The 17,964-nt window shown below is 36.1% G+C and overlaps 1 protein-coding gene across 1 annotated transcript in view; it reads right to left on the reverse strand.

Annotated features, from left to right (window-relative positions):
* The window catches only part of PAWR (pro-apoptotic WT1 regulator), a 116,766-nt gene that overhangs the window by 18,881 nt on the left and 79,921 nt on the right, over positions 1-17,964 (reverse strand). Inside the window, exon 4 of the mRNA XM_054580148.1 lies at positions 8,668-8,702. Within this exon, the coding sequence (XP_054436123.1) occupies positions 8,668-8,702 (35 nt within the window). The remainder of the gene's footprint in view (positions 1-8,667; positions 8,703-17,964) is intronic.

Consider the following 17,964-nt stretch of genomic DNA (forward strand, 5'->3'; position numbering starts at 1 on the left):
ACAGTGCATTAGCAAACTCAAAATCTGTGTTACGGTCAAACTGTTTCCTAATATATCAACTGGGACAAATTCAAGTTACCAAAACAAACATTTTAGCAGAACTGACTTTGAAAGAGAATGCTGGCCCTTATGGAAAAGTCATGGTCACAGTTTATTCAAATGAAGAACTGAAAAATTAAGGGAAAACAAAAACAAAAATTACGGGAACCCAAAAGAGTTATAGTGAGGGTCTCTGGTATTTATGCTATTCCACTGAAAAGGAGAAAAGCCAAGATTGCTCAGTTGATACTAGACATTCACTATACAACTTAAAAGTTGAAGATACTTACTTGTCTTACATTAAGGAGCAAAACAGAATGCACAATTGTATTTCCATTACACAGTTATATGAATAAGAAGCCTATAAAAATAAACTGGAAGTAAGAAGTAAAAATAGTATTATAGTGACTGATTTGGGTAAAGGGTTCTGAGTGGGTTTTTCTTTTAAAGATTTTTTTAATCCTCACATGAGGATATGTCCACTGGGGGGAGAAGGGGGAGGGAGAGAGAGAGAGAGAGAGACAGACACACACATTGATGTAAGAAAGAAACATTGATAGGCTGCCTCCCATCCACACACTGACCAGGGATCAAATCCGCAACCTAGGTATGTGCCCTGACTGGCAATCAAACCTGCAGCCTTTTGGTGTACGGGACAGTACTCCAATCAACTGAGCCACAGAGCCAGGGCATGAGTGGGTTTTTCTATTCTGTAGTAAGAATTGCTTTTAAAATGAACAACTTTTAAGTTCTATAAAAATTCTACCCTGGACATTTTCAGTTACTGCAAAATAATTTTAAGAAAAGAAAAGCCCCAATAAAGCTACCTGAATTACAGGTAAAGAGCCACAATAACAACAAAAAACATTACAGGTATGAAACAATTCTGCACCTACATTTTAGCTAAGATAATGTTAATACCTTCTAACATTCATATCCTGATGTGTCCAATGGTATTTATACAAACAAAAATTTCCCTCTCTTGATAACTTAAAAATCTTAAATATTTCCTCTCCTGTAACTTAACTAATTTTTGCTCACAGGGAATGTGATATAATAAAGGATTAAAACCCTCTTCCTCATTTTGGGAAGAAGGTGCCTGTCCACTGCCTGATGAGGCTACTGCTGGGTTAAGTTACCAGAAAGTGCTTGCTCTGCGTATCATTAAAAGCTGCATAAATGTAACCTATTAATGTTACTGGAGGGGAAACCAACTTAGAAGCACCATTATGACTTTGCATAAATGTTACTTAATAAAATAATACTGTACTAAAAACATTTGTGAAAACAAAAGGACCAGTTAATTACTATGTGAGAATGATAAAACTTATTATCTGTCTTAACTTGTTTCTTCTGTTTTTTAATCAGTACTATTCCTAACAGTTCAATTACATGCTTAAATAAGAATGGTAAATTATACACCCTGGTTAATTCTGCCCATTCCGAGTCCTTCCAACGTTTTGCCTTTTTTTTTTTTTTAAACGTATGAAGTTTTTACCTAGATATCACTCAAGGAGGGACTCCGGAGACACATATTGAACAATCTGCCTTGGCCTTTAAAAAAAAATATTTTAACCAATGCACTATAAATTTAATCAAGTAAACATTCTATTTAGAAAATTACACATTGGAAAAAACCTACAAATACATGACACTAATCCATCTTTCCTAAATCTTGAGTTTCAGAAATTTCATCACCCCTACATTTCCAAATACAGGTGGCCTCCCATCTTCAAGGGTTCTACATCCACAAATTCAACCAACCTTGGAGGGCAAATACCCAGGGGAAAAAAAGTTATGATGTTGCTGATGTGTACTACGTAGTTTGGCCCATGATGGCTGCATCTATACTGAATATGTACAGACTTCCTTGTCATTATTCCCTAAACAATACAGCATAACAACTCTTTACACAGCATGTACATTTTATTAGATGTTATAAATAATCTACAGATGATTTAAAGTATTCAGGAGAATGTGCATAGGTTTGTATAGGGAACTTGAGGATCCTCAAATTTTGGTATCTTAGTAAGATCCAGTAACCAATCCCCCGAGAATACCAAGTGATGACTGTGCTTTCTCAAAGTTATTTTAAAAAGAGAGTCTGGTATATGTTGGAGATGTTCTAGATAAGAGCTGATTCAATAAAATACAGGACCCACCCCCCATCCACCATTTCACTTTCCAACTTTAGTTACCCATAGTCAACCATGTTCTAAAATGTTAAATGGAAAATTCCAGAAATAAACATTTCATACGTTTTAAATTTTGAGCCATTCTAAGTAGTGTGATGAAATCTTGCACCATCCATGATGTGATTCATCCCCTTGTCCAGTGTATCCACTCTATATACACTACCTGCCCCAGTCACGTAGTAGCCGTCTCCGCTGTTAGATTGACTGTTAAGGTATCACAGTGCTTGTGTTTAAGGAACTCTTATGTAACCTAATAATGGCCCTAAAGCGTCACGTGAGTGTTACAAATCATCTGAAGGTCAACGGCAACCTCATGCTCTGTCACAATACCTACATCATTCACCTCATGTCATCTCATCACGTGGACACTGCATAATCTCACATTACCACAGGAGGATGAGTATAGTACTAGAAGGTATTTTGAGAGACTATATTCACATAGCTTTTATTATAGTATACAAATTGTTCTATTTTATTACTATTTATTCTTGTTCATCTTTTATTGTGCCTAATTCATAAACTCTGTCAGGGGTATGTTAAGTATAGGAGGAAACACAGTGTATATAAAATTAGGTATCCATGCTTTAAAGTATCCACTAGGGGTCTTGGAATATAAGGCCTGCAGATAAGGGAGGACAACTACATAGCATAACCAGAGTCAGTGCTTAACAGAATCAATTCTCAGAAAGCACATTCTTGATATTTGTAAAATAAAATTAAATATTTAACCATAATTTATAGGAGCACACATAAAAACTAGTCTTGTGGGTACCTGTATCCTCTAATGACTTTTTAAGAGTTTGTTTATGTAAGTTATTTGGTTTACTAAAAACATTTTCTAACATATGGTGTCAAATTTCTATCCTTTAACGCATTCTTTGTTCTAATTTTTTTAAATCCTCATCCGAGGATATATACTCATTGATTACAGAGAGAAAGAAAGAGGGAGAGAGGGAAAAGAGAATGAGAGAGAGAGAGAGAGAGAGAAAGAGAGAAAATATCAGCTGCCACCCACATGCACCCAACTGGGAATCAAACCTAGGACTCTCCAGTTTAAGGGGAAATGCTCCAACCAAGAAACGTCCACGCCTTAGCTGTTAGCAACATGCTGACATATTAATAAAAATAATATACTGTTGATGTACAATATAACAAATTCCTCTAGAGAAGGAATTGATCGTTTCAGATATAGATTCTAGGTTTTATGTTTAAGTATCTCTGTTTCTTTTTGGATAGTGATCCAACTACAAGTTGCTGTGAGTCATGTGGATAATGACTAGAAATTTTTAAAAAATTATTTTATGTTTTATTATAGTATTAAACATGGTTAAACCTTTGAAAGCTGAAAAGTAACAAACCACATGTTCTAGGCTATGAAAATAAAGTACAAATATATGAAGAGGTCACAAGTAAAGTAATGGTCTTTTTTAAAGAGCTTAAAAATGAAAACACACACCACTGGAAACCAATTTTCTTCCTCATTTAACACTGTAATATGTAGTTTCTGATGAGTGTTTACAAGAAAACTATTCCCACATTAATTCTAATTGAACATAAATCTGGTGTATAGTGTTAGATGGTTTATAAATGTCTAATCACTATGCTGTACACTGAAACTAATATTGTATGTTAACTGTAATTGAAAAATAAAACTTTTATAAAAATAACACATATCTGAAAAGTACCAATCATGAATTAAGAGTTACTATTAAATGAGAACTAAATATGCATACAATTCATATAACAAATTTGACAAGTTACTTAAGTTTATCTTTATTCCCCAAATCAAAACTGATCAAAACTTTCTGGTTTGAGATTGCAGCTGCAAATCAAAGCTATGTGATTGGCAATGATTGCTTGCAAAAAAAAAAAAAAAAAAAGAAAAGAAAGAAAAAAAGAAAAGAAAAAGATTCTTTCCAGTTTAAAACTATTAATGTTATTTAAAAATGACAAAGCAATGCATAAACATTAGAGGTTTAAAAGCATTTCAGGATTCATTACACCTAAATCAAAATTATATAGAAATTAAAATAAAAGCAGTAGCAGTAGCAAACATATTAAGAGTTCAATGGAAAAGGTTTCAGACCTACTTATTTAACTATTGATTATCTTGGCCTTCTTATCTCTTTCTACCACTAACAGATATTATGGCCCATTGTAAAAATTCGAAGTTAAATTTTATTTACATATAACTTAGTATTAAAATTAGAGCTCCTCTTAATCAATGTTTTATTTTAGATGGGATAGAATAACTAAAACTTTTAACCAAATATTTTAAACTGTAACATACAAGTAGAGGAAAAACAAAGGTTCTATATGTATAAATCTAGGGAAATGGTCTTGTGTAAGCATGTGGGTTCTGAAGTCAGGTTGCCTGAGTTAAAATCTAGATTCTGCTGTTGACTAGCTTTGTAACCCAGTGAAATTATTTCACCTCTTTAACCTCCCGTCTATGAAATGAAAGTAAATACTGTACATTGTAACTATGAGACTTGAATGAGACCTCTATGTAAAGCACACTGGGCATTATAAGCACTTGATAAGATTTACAATTATTCTTTAACTATTAGCACAAGTATGATCATATCTTCTACAACTTTTATGGCTTCAACAGGGAAGAAGGAAGTGTATGTCCCAGGCATCTAACTCTGATTGTCTTTTACACATGTGCACACACACTCAAATACATTTTCTAGTAAATGCATTACTCATTATGCAGAACGGATGCTATGGACTTGCTATGGTCTAGGTGTCTGTGTCCTGCCCCCCCCCCCAAACTCATATGTTAAATCCTAATGTCCAATGTGATGGTATTAAGAGGTAGGGTTTTTGAGAGGTGCCTAGGTCACAAATGTGTAATCCTCAGGAATGGAATTAGGGCTCTTATAAAAGAGGTACTACAGAGCTCCCTCGCCCTTTCCACCATATGAGGACAGAGAAAGAAGTTGTCAGTCAGCAACACAAAGAGGGCCTTGACCAGACCCTGACCAAAACGGCATTCTGATCTCTGATTCTAGCCTCTAGAACTCTGAGAAATAAATTTCTGTTGTCTATAAGCTACCCAGTCTATGCTACTTTGTTGTGGCAACCTGAAAAAAATTCATATGCTGAGGCCCTACCACCCTATGTAATGGTATGAAAGCAGAGCCTTCGGAAGGTAATTAGGTTCAAGTGAAGTTATGAGGGCAGGGCTGTAACAATGGGATTAGCGTCTTTATAAAAAGAGACGTGTGAGAAGCCAACTTCTCTCTCTCCAACACTTGAGGACATAACAAGAAGGCAGTCATCTGAAAGTCAGAAAGAGAACCCTCATCGGAATCTGACCATGCTGGCAAACTGATCTTGGATATTAAAGCTCTCCAGAACTGTGAGAAAATAAATTTCTATTTAAGCAATCCTGTCTATGGTATGGTATTTTTGTTCTGGTAGCCGAAGCTGACTAACACAGGTGGTATTTTGAATGTTTAAATGCATTCAGGGGACTTCCAGTCAGTATGACAGCACAGGTAAACATCGTGTGCCACCTCATACAACCATATCAAAATTACAACTAAATTATAGAACAATCATCACTCAGAACCGTCAGAAATCAAGCTGCATGGAAGCCTGACAATTACAGAATTAAAAAAAAAATACATCCTTCCAGGCTGGTAAGAAAGGCAGAGACGCAGAATGGGCCAGTCTCACATCCATGTGTGGTAGATAAAAATTTGGGAGGAATATCTCAGGAGCAAGGAGTCACAGCCCCACACCAGGCCCCCAGCCCAGGGTTCCAGAGCCAGGAAGATTAAGTCCCCATAATTTCTGGCTGCAAAAACCAGCAGGGACTCAGTTGGTGGAAGAAACTTCTGGAGTCCCAAGCAGTTCCTCTTAAAGAACCCATATACCGACTTATGCACACTCCCTCCCTCTGAGCGCCAGCACCAGGGTAGCAACTTTAAAGACACCAGTGGCATACAGAGAGGAAACAAAGTGTCTGGCATCAAGGTAAATGCTGGGGGACAGTTTTCTCCCAGAAAGAAAGGTGGACAGAGGCTAATGTCCCTATTCTAAACCCTCCCCACACAGAGCCACAGAGCCAGCAGGCAGGTGCCATAACCCTCAACCTGGCTGACACCATTTGCCCTGCCCTGGGGATCACTTGAAGCTCTGTCCCACCCAACTTTCAGCTGTTAACAGTGGCTTTTCCATATGGAAAATGGCTGGTTTGGGCTCATGCTTCATAACTTCCTAAATCTTTTCAAACAAGCATAAGCTAGCCTCAGTGAGCCCCCAGCCTCTGTACCTCTTGCTAAGTTGTCCCAGGCCCTGTACTAGCAGCAGCCAGCCTAGATTCACAGCTTGGCTTCACCTAGGAATCTCCCAGCCCAGCACAAGTACCAGCCACCTTGGATTGCTTTATAGCCCATGCAGGGTGGCCCCAGGTAAAACACAGGGGGTGCTGACCTTGGCCTGCACCATCTGGGAAACCCCTGGGCCTACTCACCCAGTGGACAGCTACAGACCGCCTTGGAGCACTACCACCCTGACCCTGCACATAGCTGATTTTCCATGGAGGGTGGAGGTTGGTGGTCAGTGGTCACAGCCAGTCCTTGCGGCTTACTGGCCTGAGTAAATCCCTCCCATTGACCTATCAGTAGCAACCAAGGCTCAACTACAAGAGGAAGATGTAATCAGGCCACATGAACGGTGCACCTTGAGTACCCAGCTTGAGTGGTAAGGGAGGCTGTGCCACTGGATTCTACATGACACCTACTACATCAGGCCATGCTATAAAGACAGGGAGTCATAGCTGGTCTACCTAATAAACAGAAACACACACAGGTGGGCTGCCAAAACAAGGAGACAAAGAAACCTGGCCAAATGAAAGAATAGATCAAAATCCAGAAAAAGAACTAAACAAAATGGAGATAAGCAATCTATCTGATGCAGAATTCAAAACACTGGTTATAAGGATGCTCAAGGAGCTTAGTGAGGACCTCACTAAAAGCATAAAAAAGATCCAATCATAAATGAAGGATTCACTAACTGAAATAGAGAACAATTTACAGGAAAACAACAGCAGAATGGATAAAGCCAAGAATCAAATCAATGTGAAAAAACACGCAATCAGAAAAAGAAGAAGAAAAAATAACCCCCCCAAATAAGGCTAGTGTAAGCAGCCTATGGGACAACTTCAAACATTTCCACATATATAACAAAGGGGTGCCAGAAGGAAAAGAGAAAGAGCAAGATATTAGAAATCTATTTGAAGAAATAATGAAAGAAAACTTCCCTAATTTGACGGAAGGAAATAGACATGCAAGTCCAGGAAGCACCGAGAGTCCCAATTACGATGGATGCAAAGCAGCCCACTACAAGACACAGCATAATTAAAATGCCAAAGGTTAAAGATAATAGAGAGTCTCAAGGGTAGCAAGAGAAAAGCAGTTAGTTACCTACAGGGGAGTTCCCATAACACTGTCAGCTCATTTCTCAAAAGAAACTTTGCAGGCCAGAAGGGATTGGCAAGAAATATTCAAAGTCATGAGAAGCAGGGATCTACAGCCAAGATTGCTCTACTCAGCAAATATACCATTTAGAATCGAAGGATAGATAAAAAGCTTCCCAGACAAGAAAAAACAAAGGGAGTACATCATCACCAAACCATTTTTATATGAAGTGTTAAAGGGGGGGGGCCAAGGAGGAGAGGGGGATGGAGGGGGGAAAGGGAGGGGGGGAGGGAGAGATGGAGAGGGAGAGAGGGAGAGGGAGGGAGGGAACATTAGGAAAATAAAATGGCAATAAAGACATATCTATCAACAATTGAATCTAAAAAAACAAACTAAGCAAACAAAAAGAGACAGAATCATGGATACAAAGAGTATTCTGATGGTGGCCAGATGGGAGGGGTTTATGGGGGAACAGGTGAAGAGGTAAGGCAATTGAAAAGTACAAATAAGTAGTTAAATACCACCCATGGGGAAGTACTGTACAGTATAGGAAATGGAGTAGCCAAAGAACCTTTACACATGACCCATGGGCATGAACAATGGTGGGGGGATTGCCTGATGGACTGTGGGGTACTAGGTGGAGGGGGGCAAAGGAGGGAAAATTGGGACAACTATAATAGCGTAATCAATAAAATATAATTAAAAATAAGTAAATACATAACGGAAAATAATTCTAAGTTTTTATTTTGCTAAGTTCATCAGGCCCATACAAACTCACTGCGTACACTATTTCAAAGACTGCAAGGTATGCCAGAATATGCCTTGTTTAGACAGATATTACACCCCTGCCTACAGTGTAATTTCTTTTTAAGAACAGAATATAAAGGTTCCTTATTTTTCAAAAAGCCCCTTGAAACAGTTGTAGTTAGTTAGGCCACGGTGAGATAGACATTACACTCATGTCTACAATATGCAGTAAGTTGTAACTTAAGGATTCTTACCTTTTATATCTTCCTGAAGCTGTTCTAGAAGGCTCCTGTGAAGTAAAAATAAAAATATTAGTTTGGGTGTGTGTATAAGCACATAACTCCAGATCATGTAAAAGAGCTGATAGACAATATCTAATTTTGAAAGAAAGTAATTTGAAGCAATTACCATTACTTTTAAAAACGTGCACTGATTGTCAAACAAGACTCTACATCTGGTACTTCAAACAAAACCAATCGCTTTTTTTAAATTGTATTTTTAAAGTATTTTAAAAGCTAAGAAGATAGACAAGGGAAGCATCATTTAGCAACCACCAGCTTTTAGTATTTTTGGAAAGTCAATGAACATTAAAATAGGCAACAATTATAATCCCTTCTATTCTGTTTTATGCCCTCAATTTCTTAAAAAGCTACAATTCGCCACATATATAATCATTGCTTATTTTTAAAGACAGCTAAAAATGAAGTATTTTTTTATGCTGATTCTAAAGTATCAACAAAAACTGCTATAAGTAAATATTAACCACTGAGGCAGGAAAATTACCTTATAGCTAAACTGGAGAGTAATCTCTCTATTCAGTCTTTTAATAGCTCAGGCTCTCCCAATATTTTTACAGTATCATTTTAATAAAACCAGTTAAAATTAAATGGTGCGTCTTTTTAAACACTGGTAACACTTTTTTCTAGTTAATCATTACAAGTCTCCAAGAGAAGCCCTACAATTAAAGAGTTTCTGATATGAGCGAAGTCAGAGAATAATCTTCCTTTATAAAATGAGTAGGTTCCAGATTGAAACAGCAAATACTGACTTGACTACATGGTGCAATGAAAGACATAACCTGGGGAAAAAGAGTACAGCAAACCATATGGTTAAGAGTAGGATTCAGCCATGTCCCAGTACTACGGGTAAGTTATTGAACTTCTATCAGTCTGTTTCCTCCTTTTCAGAAAGGAAAAACAACAATGTCTATATTTACAGGACGGTGGAATGACTTGAGTAAAACAAACTGGCACAACCCCTTTGTAATTAACCAATTACCGCAAGTAACCAGGTGACAGGGTACTGGAAGCCCCCTTGTGTGTGGGCTTGACAACTTAACAGGATTACCTCTGGGACAGCAATACTTTGAGAGCTGGTTCAAAGACACTTTATCCTCCCCTGGGTATCAACTGTTCTTACAGCAGGGACAGTAACAAAAACCTAGCGAGTAAACTTTCTACCAGCAATTTTGAACTGGTATGCTGCAATAATTATTAAAACATTCAATACCTACTTATTCAGGGGCACTGACTTCTTTTCCCTTAGGTTGTCAAATTAAAAAATGACAACCACCAACACAACAAGAGCCGTCAGCTGTGAATGAACTGAAATTATACCTATTTTTTGTCAGATAGCAAAGAATACATTTTTTTGGAGTGCACCAGAATTTTAGTAATTAGTGTGTGTGCACCATGAGATGAAAAAGGTTGAAAAGCACTGGTTTAAGAGGTTCTTTATCTACCTGTCATTAATGGGGCAGCCCCTAAAGATAAGGCCTATGTACTTTGTACACCAAACATGTAAAACAGATGTTCTATTTATAAAAATATGTAATCTCTAGTGAATACTAACTAATATACTTTATAAAATTTAGTTTTTAAATTATTTTTGAAACTATAATGACTAGATTAAATGTTTAATCACTGGTTAGTCAAATAAAGCAGAAAGAAATATTAAGCCTGTGTGTATCCACTCAAAATACATTTTACTGAAATTTCATGATAATGGTTTCATATGGAACTCAATCCCCTAATGTTACACAAAAGTGGTTCAACTAACATTTTATAAAGTTTTTCTTTTATAAAATTCCCTAATCTTATTTGATATGAACCAAAACTAAAGCCTATACCTTAAATGATACCTGTCTAAATATGCATTAGAAAAAAATGCTAATACTGTCCTAAGTTCTAAAATATATCTCTCATTTTCATTATAACTGAGATATTTCAAAACATGACATCAACTTGATTATGCAAACTATGTTTTACTGAAATGGAGTAAGCAGAATTGCTGATGAAAATAGCCCTTACTGGATTTACTGATTTGTGGGTTACTGATGTACAGATTGAAATAGTATAAAAAACCCAAGGCTTAAAATGGGCATTTTCCTTAAAGTGGTAAAACTTCAACAAAAACAGCTTTAGAGTAGAATTTTTAAAAATAAATGTGAAATGGAGGACAACTTCAGCAACACTAAATGACAGTGACATTCTAATTTTATACTTTGGCTCAACTGTAAATGAAAGTCAGTATCAGATAAGTTCCCAGTTAAGTATACTAATAGAAAGCTAAATAATACCAGTTTTCTACCTCTTTCAGCTTTTTAAAACTAGTCCCTTAAAACTTATCTCAACTAAGTTTTATACAGTATTTTCTACAGAGCCAGAAGTTAGAGAACTCTAACATACTTGATCAAATCACTCCATGCTTATGTCCAAGATGTGTAAAACAATTAGAATTTAAACTTATTTCTGTATAGCTAATACTTAAGTGGTAGTTAAAATTCTGACACAGGCAGACAACATTTAGCTTTATTCTTTTTGGTATATTTGAATATGGTCTTTTATTAAATTATCCATTTTGCAGCTAAATGTTATTTCACAGTGATTCTGGTAATCAAATTACATTTTTTTAACAACGAAATGTTCCCCAAGTTAGATAGATTACATTAGTGATTTAAAGGGATGGTAGTTTGCTTATCATGTGTTTTTAAAATCAAGAATTAGAGGTAGATTTCAAAGTAATCTCTATAACCTTTCCAAGAAGAGAAAATTGGGCATATCTTGAATAAGTAATGTTAGATAGAAAAGACAAAATCAACCCAGACAGTGGAGCAAAAGAAAGAGTCCCGTATAATTCTGAGGAGGAAAATGTTTTAAGTTTCTAAACATTGAAATAAAATTCTATACAAATATAAACTCCACCTTACGATTTTTTAACTAGAAGTCTCTGTATTTCTGTGGCCACAAAAATTTCCAAGCAAAAGGTGAAAACTCAGTAATTACTGTTAATTAAATTCTAAATGTGGGGATGGGGTAGGAAAAATATCAGTATCGCTGAAATTCCTTGTAAAAAATACAACTAAGACTGATAACTGGTCTTAAGAATTTGTTTCAAAGACTAATTAGACCTTCAAATAACCCCAAAGCCTGTTATACAACTGACTTAAAATTATACTTTTCCTGAAATAATCTTCCTTGCATTGTGATGGGTTATATTACTAAAGGGAGGGAGGAAAGACCTATGTAGAGCTTAGAAAATGTTGGCAACACGCAAAATGTTTTGTGTAAGTTTAAACAAAACATTCCACTATATTCATGTTGAGAATACGGAAATCCCATAAACACTGTCTTTACAGGTGCAGTGTCTAATCAGAACTAGTCAAGTATAAACAAATAGAAAAGCACATGTGACATAAGATCAGACAAATAAATGCAGGCCCAAGAAAATGTAACAAAATAATACTTGTTATTAAAGTCAACTAATTACCAAAAAAGCCACAGCCCTCAGTAAAATTATGGCACAGCATGCTAACTGGTTCTCAGGACTAACTTAAAATATCTACACTGGTATACATAACATAACAAGACAGATTGTTGGGAGATGAATACAGAACAAAATATCTGTATTCACAGTTATAATTGATAAAAACAAAAAATAAAAAGTAAAACAAGAACTTTATCAAATTAACAAAGATTATAAAATTAAAAACTCAGAAATCCCCCTTCCTTTCCTGAACAATTCAGTCCTACAGCCATTAGGTGAAGCAGAGCAAAGTGGGGAATAAACATAGTGATCCAAGCCTGGGTGTTGGAATACTGAAACCCCTACGTGAAGAAGGGCTATAACCCATCAGATAAACTAGGTAATAAGGACTTCATAAAGATATATAGATAGCAACAGATATATAATAGGTAAATGAAGAGATACATGAAGATTAATAGATAAATGAAAAGATAATCTGATGAGGATTAAGATATCTACATGGTTCTAGAAATTTAGTCACAAAATTTCTTAGCTTTTTTTTTCCTTTCAATTTTATTTTGTATTGGTTTCAAGCGTACAGTTTAGTGGTTAAACAATCATATACTTTACATAGTATTATTCCCTTTGACATTTCCAGTACCCCAACTGGCACCATACATAGTTATCACAATATAATTGACCATATTCCCTATGTTTTCCTTACATTCCCCTTGACTATTTTGTAAGTACTAATTTGTACTTTTCAATACCTTCACCTTTTTTACCTAGTCCTCCAATCCCCTCCCTAAACTCTGGCAACCACGGGTTCACTCTCTGTGTCTATGAGTCTGTTTCAATTTAGTTTGTTCATTTAGTTTGTTCTTTAGTGAAATCATATGGTATTTGTCTTTCCCTGTTTATTTCACTGAGCATCATACCTTTTAGGTCCATCCATGCATGGCAAATGGTAAAAATCTCATTCTTTTTTATGACCAAGTAATATTCCATTGTATTCATATACATGTACCACAACTTTTTTATCCAGTCTTCTATTGCTGGGCCCTGGGGTTGCTTCCACATCTTGACTATTGTAAATAATGCTGCAATGAACACTAGCATGCATATATTCTTTCAAATCAGTGTTTTGGGTTTCTTTGGATAAATCCCCAGAAGTGGAATAACTAGGTCATAAGGAAGATCCTTTTTTTTTTATCTTGACCCAAGGACATTTTTTCATTGCTTTTAGACAGAAAGAAGACAGTGAAAGAAACAATGACTGGCTGTCTCCCATACACACTCAGATCAGGAATCAAATGCACGCCACCCAGGGATGGAACCACAACACAGGCATTTATGTGCCCTGGCCAACAACTGAACCCAAAACCTTTTGGTTACAGGACTACAACCCAACCAGCCGAGCCACACCAGCCACCGCAAGGAAGATTCATTTTTAATTTCACAAAATAATTATTAAGAAGGGGAAGTAAAGCCTGGTAAATACCATCTTAATCACATGACCAAGGTGATCATCATTATCAATGGGACAAATTAAAATCAAGCGCCACCTGATAGAACAATGAGAAAAACACAGCATCAATTCTCTGACTTTCCTGACAAATACTATAACCTGAATCTAATTATTAGTAAACTTTAGATAACCCAAATAGAAGGATATATCACAAAATAACTGACCTGTAATCTTTACAAGCGTTAAGATTAAGAAAGTTAAGGAAAGACTATGCAACGGTTTCAGATCGAAAGAAACCATTATGGCAACTAAATGCAACACATGATCCTGAACTAGATCCTTTTGCTATAATTTAGGACATGACTGGAAAAATTGGCAAAACTTGAATAAGGTCTGAATATTAAATGGTAAGAATGTATCGATTTTAATTTCCCAATTTTAAGAGCTGTGTTGTGGTTACATAGGAGATCTTGTTTGTAGAAAACACGCAGCAAAGTACAGGGTAACAAGGCGTCAGGTTAGCAAGTTTTCTCAAAATTCTAGGGGGAAAAAGTTCTCTGTATAGTACTTGTAACTTTTCAGTAAATTTGAGACTGTTTGAGAAGGAACATAAAACTCATAAATGCTCTCTCAGAAAATGACATTTATTATATAAACTGACAAAATTTTTTTCATAAGTGATTTAAGCAATATGGATCAGAAATTTTTAGAATCTTTACAATACTTTGTTTTTGGCCCAGTAAGTGTATCTCTGGAAATCTGGCCCAAGAAAATAATTCAAACACAAAATGTTTAATCTATAAATATGTTAATTCCAGTATTATTTACAATAGTAAAAAACCTTAACCACTAAGAATGTCCATTAATTGGAAATCTGCCTTAAACGTTAATTCACATTAAAAATAAAATTCTATGCCATTGAAAATAATACAAAAAGAATTTTGAACATAAAAAAAGTTTGTGCTGCAACACTCACATAGGACATTCTGGAAACAACAAAATAGCAAATGACATTCCTTTGCACTCAGAAATTTCAGTGCTTGGATTTTATTCTACTGATTTACATACATATATGCAAAATAATATACTGAAAGTTTTTCACCACCACATTGTAATAGTGAAAGACTTTATGACCATCAACAGAAATTAGAAATTTATGGTGCGTTTATAAAAAAGAACATTGCACACTGGCAAAAAAATAATAGAAGAGCCTTTTGTATACTATTATGGAGTTCACTATACAATGTTAAAAGAAAAGAGCAAGATGCATAACAATGTGCTTAAAATCAGAAATATATATAGACATACAGATACCTCTGGAAGGATATACAAGAAAAGGAAGCACTAGTTGCCTCCAGGGAAGATAGCTAGGTTGCTACAGGAGACTTTTTACCATATACTCTTTCACAGTTTTTACTTTTTTTTTTACTCTGTATTTTTTAAGATAAATTAACCTGTAAAAAGTTTAAGCTTTAATAAATAGTTCATTAAAATGCAAAGTAAAGAAAAAGTTAATAATTTAATAAATATTTCATTAAAATACAAAATAAACAGACCAAACTAAGTAATTTCCCCTTTATTTACATTTTTATTATTTTTCAAATTTCCCATTGACCATGTATTAGTTAATCAAAGAATATATTACTTTATAAACTGGCATGATTATCTAGAAGAAAACATGGTAAAGTATGTATAAAATCAGTTAAAACTGTAAGAAACTTTTACAATTATTTTTTAACACTACACACTATCTGAAAACTGTGAAATATAATCTCAAAATACTCTAACCTTTCCTGAGGCATACTGTTAAGCCAAATTTACATTCCTATTTTATTCTTCATGAGTGAAGATTTGTTTCAGTAAATGGCTCAGACTCACAGATAATGCTAAGAAACAGTCTCTCTGTCCTCTTCACTCAGTAATATTTTCGCTGATACATCCTCCAGGGCAAGGGAAATAAAGGGAACACTAATCAAATAGGACTGTATCCAATTAAAAAGTTTCTGCACAGCTAAAGAAAACATCATCAAAATGAAAAGGGAACCAACTGTAGGGGAAAACATATTTGCCAATGATGCCTCAGAAAAGGGTTTGGTCTCCAAAATGCCTAAAGAACTTATACAACTCCACACCAGGAAGACAGACAATCCAACTAAAAAATAGGCAAAGGACCTGAACAGAGCCACTTCTCCAGGGAGGACATACACAGGGCCCAGAGACATATGAAAGGATGCTCAGCATCACTGGTTATCAGAGAGATGAAAATTAAAAACACAGTGAGAATGGCCATCATGAGCAAATCAGCAAACAAGTGCTGGCGTGGTTGTGGAGAAAAGGGAACCCTAGTCCACTGTTGGTGGGAATGCAGACTGGTGCAGCCTCTGTGGAAAATACTATGGAATTTCCTCACAAAACTAAAAATGCCTTTTGACCTGACAATTCCACTGCTGGGTTTATACCCTAAGAATCCTGAAACACAAATTCAAAAGAAGATATTCACCCCAATGTTCACAGCAGCGCTATTTACAATAGCCAAGTGCTGGAAACAGCCTAAGTGTCCATCAGTAAATGAGTGAATCAAAAAAACTATGGTATATTTAAACAATGGAACACTAGGCATCAGAAAGACAGAACTCCTGCCCTTTGCGACAGCATGGATGGAAATGGACAGCCATACACTAAGCGAAGTAAGCCAGGGGGTGAAAGACAAATACCATATGATCTCTCCTATAAAAGAAGCCTAATGAACAAAACAAACAAGAACCAGAGACATGGAAACAAGGAACAGAATGACAATGACCAGAGGGGAAGGAGGTGGAGGATAAGCGGGGGAAAGAAGTGGAAGGGTCTAATCAATGAACAGGTATAAATGACTCATGCACATGGACAACAGAGTGGGGATGACAGTGGAAGCAGGGGAGAGGGGTGGGGGGGCGGGGCAGAGGAGAGTATTGGGAGAAAATCTGCACAACTGTAATAGAACAACAATTTTTTAAAAAGCCTTAAATCAACCAATGATGCCAAAATTTTCCGGTTTTCACTTTCTGAAGTTGGAGTTGCAAATTAATATCTATCCTCTGTGAGCAGTAAAATACGTTAAGTTTAGGTAGTAACTCAGAGAGAGGTCAACTATGTAGACAGAGCGAGGAGTGTCTGTTCCCACTCCAACTTGAATGAGGCAATTTGACATCAATGGAAGAGAGCCCCACTTTCATCTCAGGCACATAACCTGGCCAAGCAGACACTTGGAACCAAGGTAAAAAAAACTTGAGTCACATCCTAACTGCTAATGAAACAAAGAAAAATGAAACCAGTAAGAGTGGGCCTGGGAAGAGATTAGAAAAGTTAAGAAGAAAAGATAAACTGTATGAGGCAGAGAGCTCCTCAGAGAGTCCAAATCAGCTGAGACTGTTCCATATCTGGGTACTTATTTGGGAATAACTATGTATTCTAACACAAGTCACCCCAGCATTGACTGGTTAAGAGCTTTTTTTCCACAGAAAAAAATCAACCCTCTTTCTACAAGTTACTGCCTGGTATTACTGAGTATGCAAGAATAAGTGGCATGATCAAGAATTGAAACTAGGTCTTGAAACCAGGTCTCTATCCCAATAAGTCAAGCCTATATCTTCACCTGGAATAGGCCCAGATTTTTTTTTTCCATATTAGGATTCTCATCGTGTTTAATGTATTTTGTAATCACTGCTCCATCCTAAAAAGGGGAGGAGTAGGGGAAGACCTTTGAGAAAAAGGAAAAAAAAAAAAAAACCTCAGGAGAGATTAAGCACTGCTTACGTATTTTGCATCCAGACACCAAGGCTCACAGAAAAATGCTTTCTCTGCACCCCCCTTTTTTCTCAGCTTTTTTTAAAAATTGAACTCATTGGGGTACTACTGGGTAATAAAATTATATAGATTTCAAGTGTACAATTATATAATACATCATCTGTATATTGTATTCTGTGTTTACCATCCAAAGTCACGTGTCTTTCCTTCACAATGTATGCCAACTTTACCCTCCCCTACCGCCCCCCCATGCCCCTTTCCCTCTGGCCATCACCATACTGTTGTCTGTGTCTATGAGGTGTTTTTTTGTTGTTGCTGTTGTTTTTGCTTAATCCTTTCACCTTTCTCACTCAGCTCCCCATCTCCCCTCCCCTCTGACAGCTGCCACTCTGTTTTCTGTATCTATGCGTCTGTTTCTACTTTGTTAGTTTATTTTGTTCATTAGATACACATATAAGTGAGATCACATGGCAATTGTCTTTCTCCGACTGGTTTATTTCACCAGGCACTGGTTAATTTGCATTCCAGACCACTTCAAAATTCTTTGACCCTC

Source organism: Pteronotus mesoamericanus, unplaced genomic scaffold (genome assembly GCF_021234165.1).
Source record: "Pteronotus mesoamericanus isolate MK-2021 breed Mesoamerican mustached bat unplaced genomic scaffold, CSHL_Meso_final contig_56, whole genome shotgun sequence".
Taxonomy (NCBI): domain Eukaryota; kingdom Metazoa; phylum Chordata; class Mammalia; order Chiroptera; family Mormoopidae; genus Pteronotus; species Pteronotus mesoamericanus.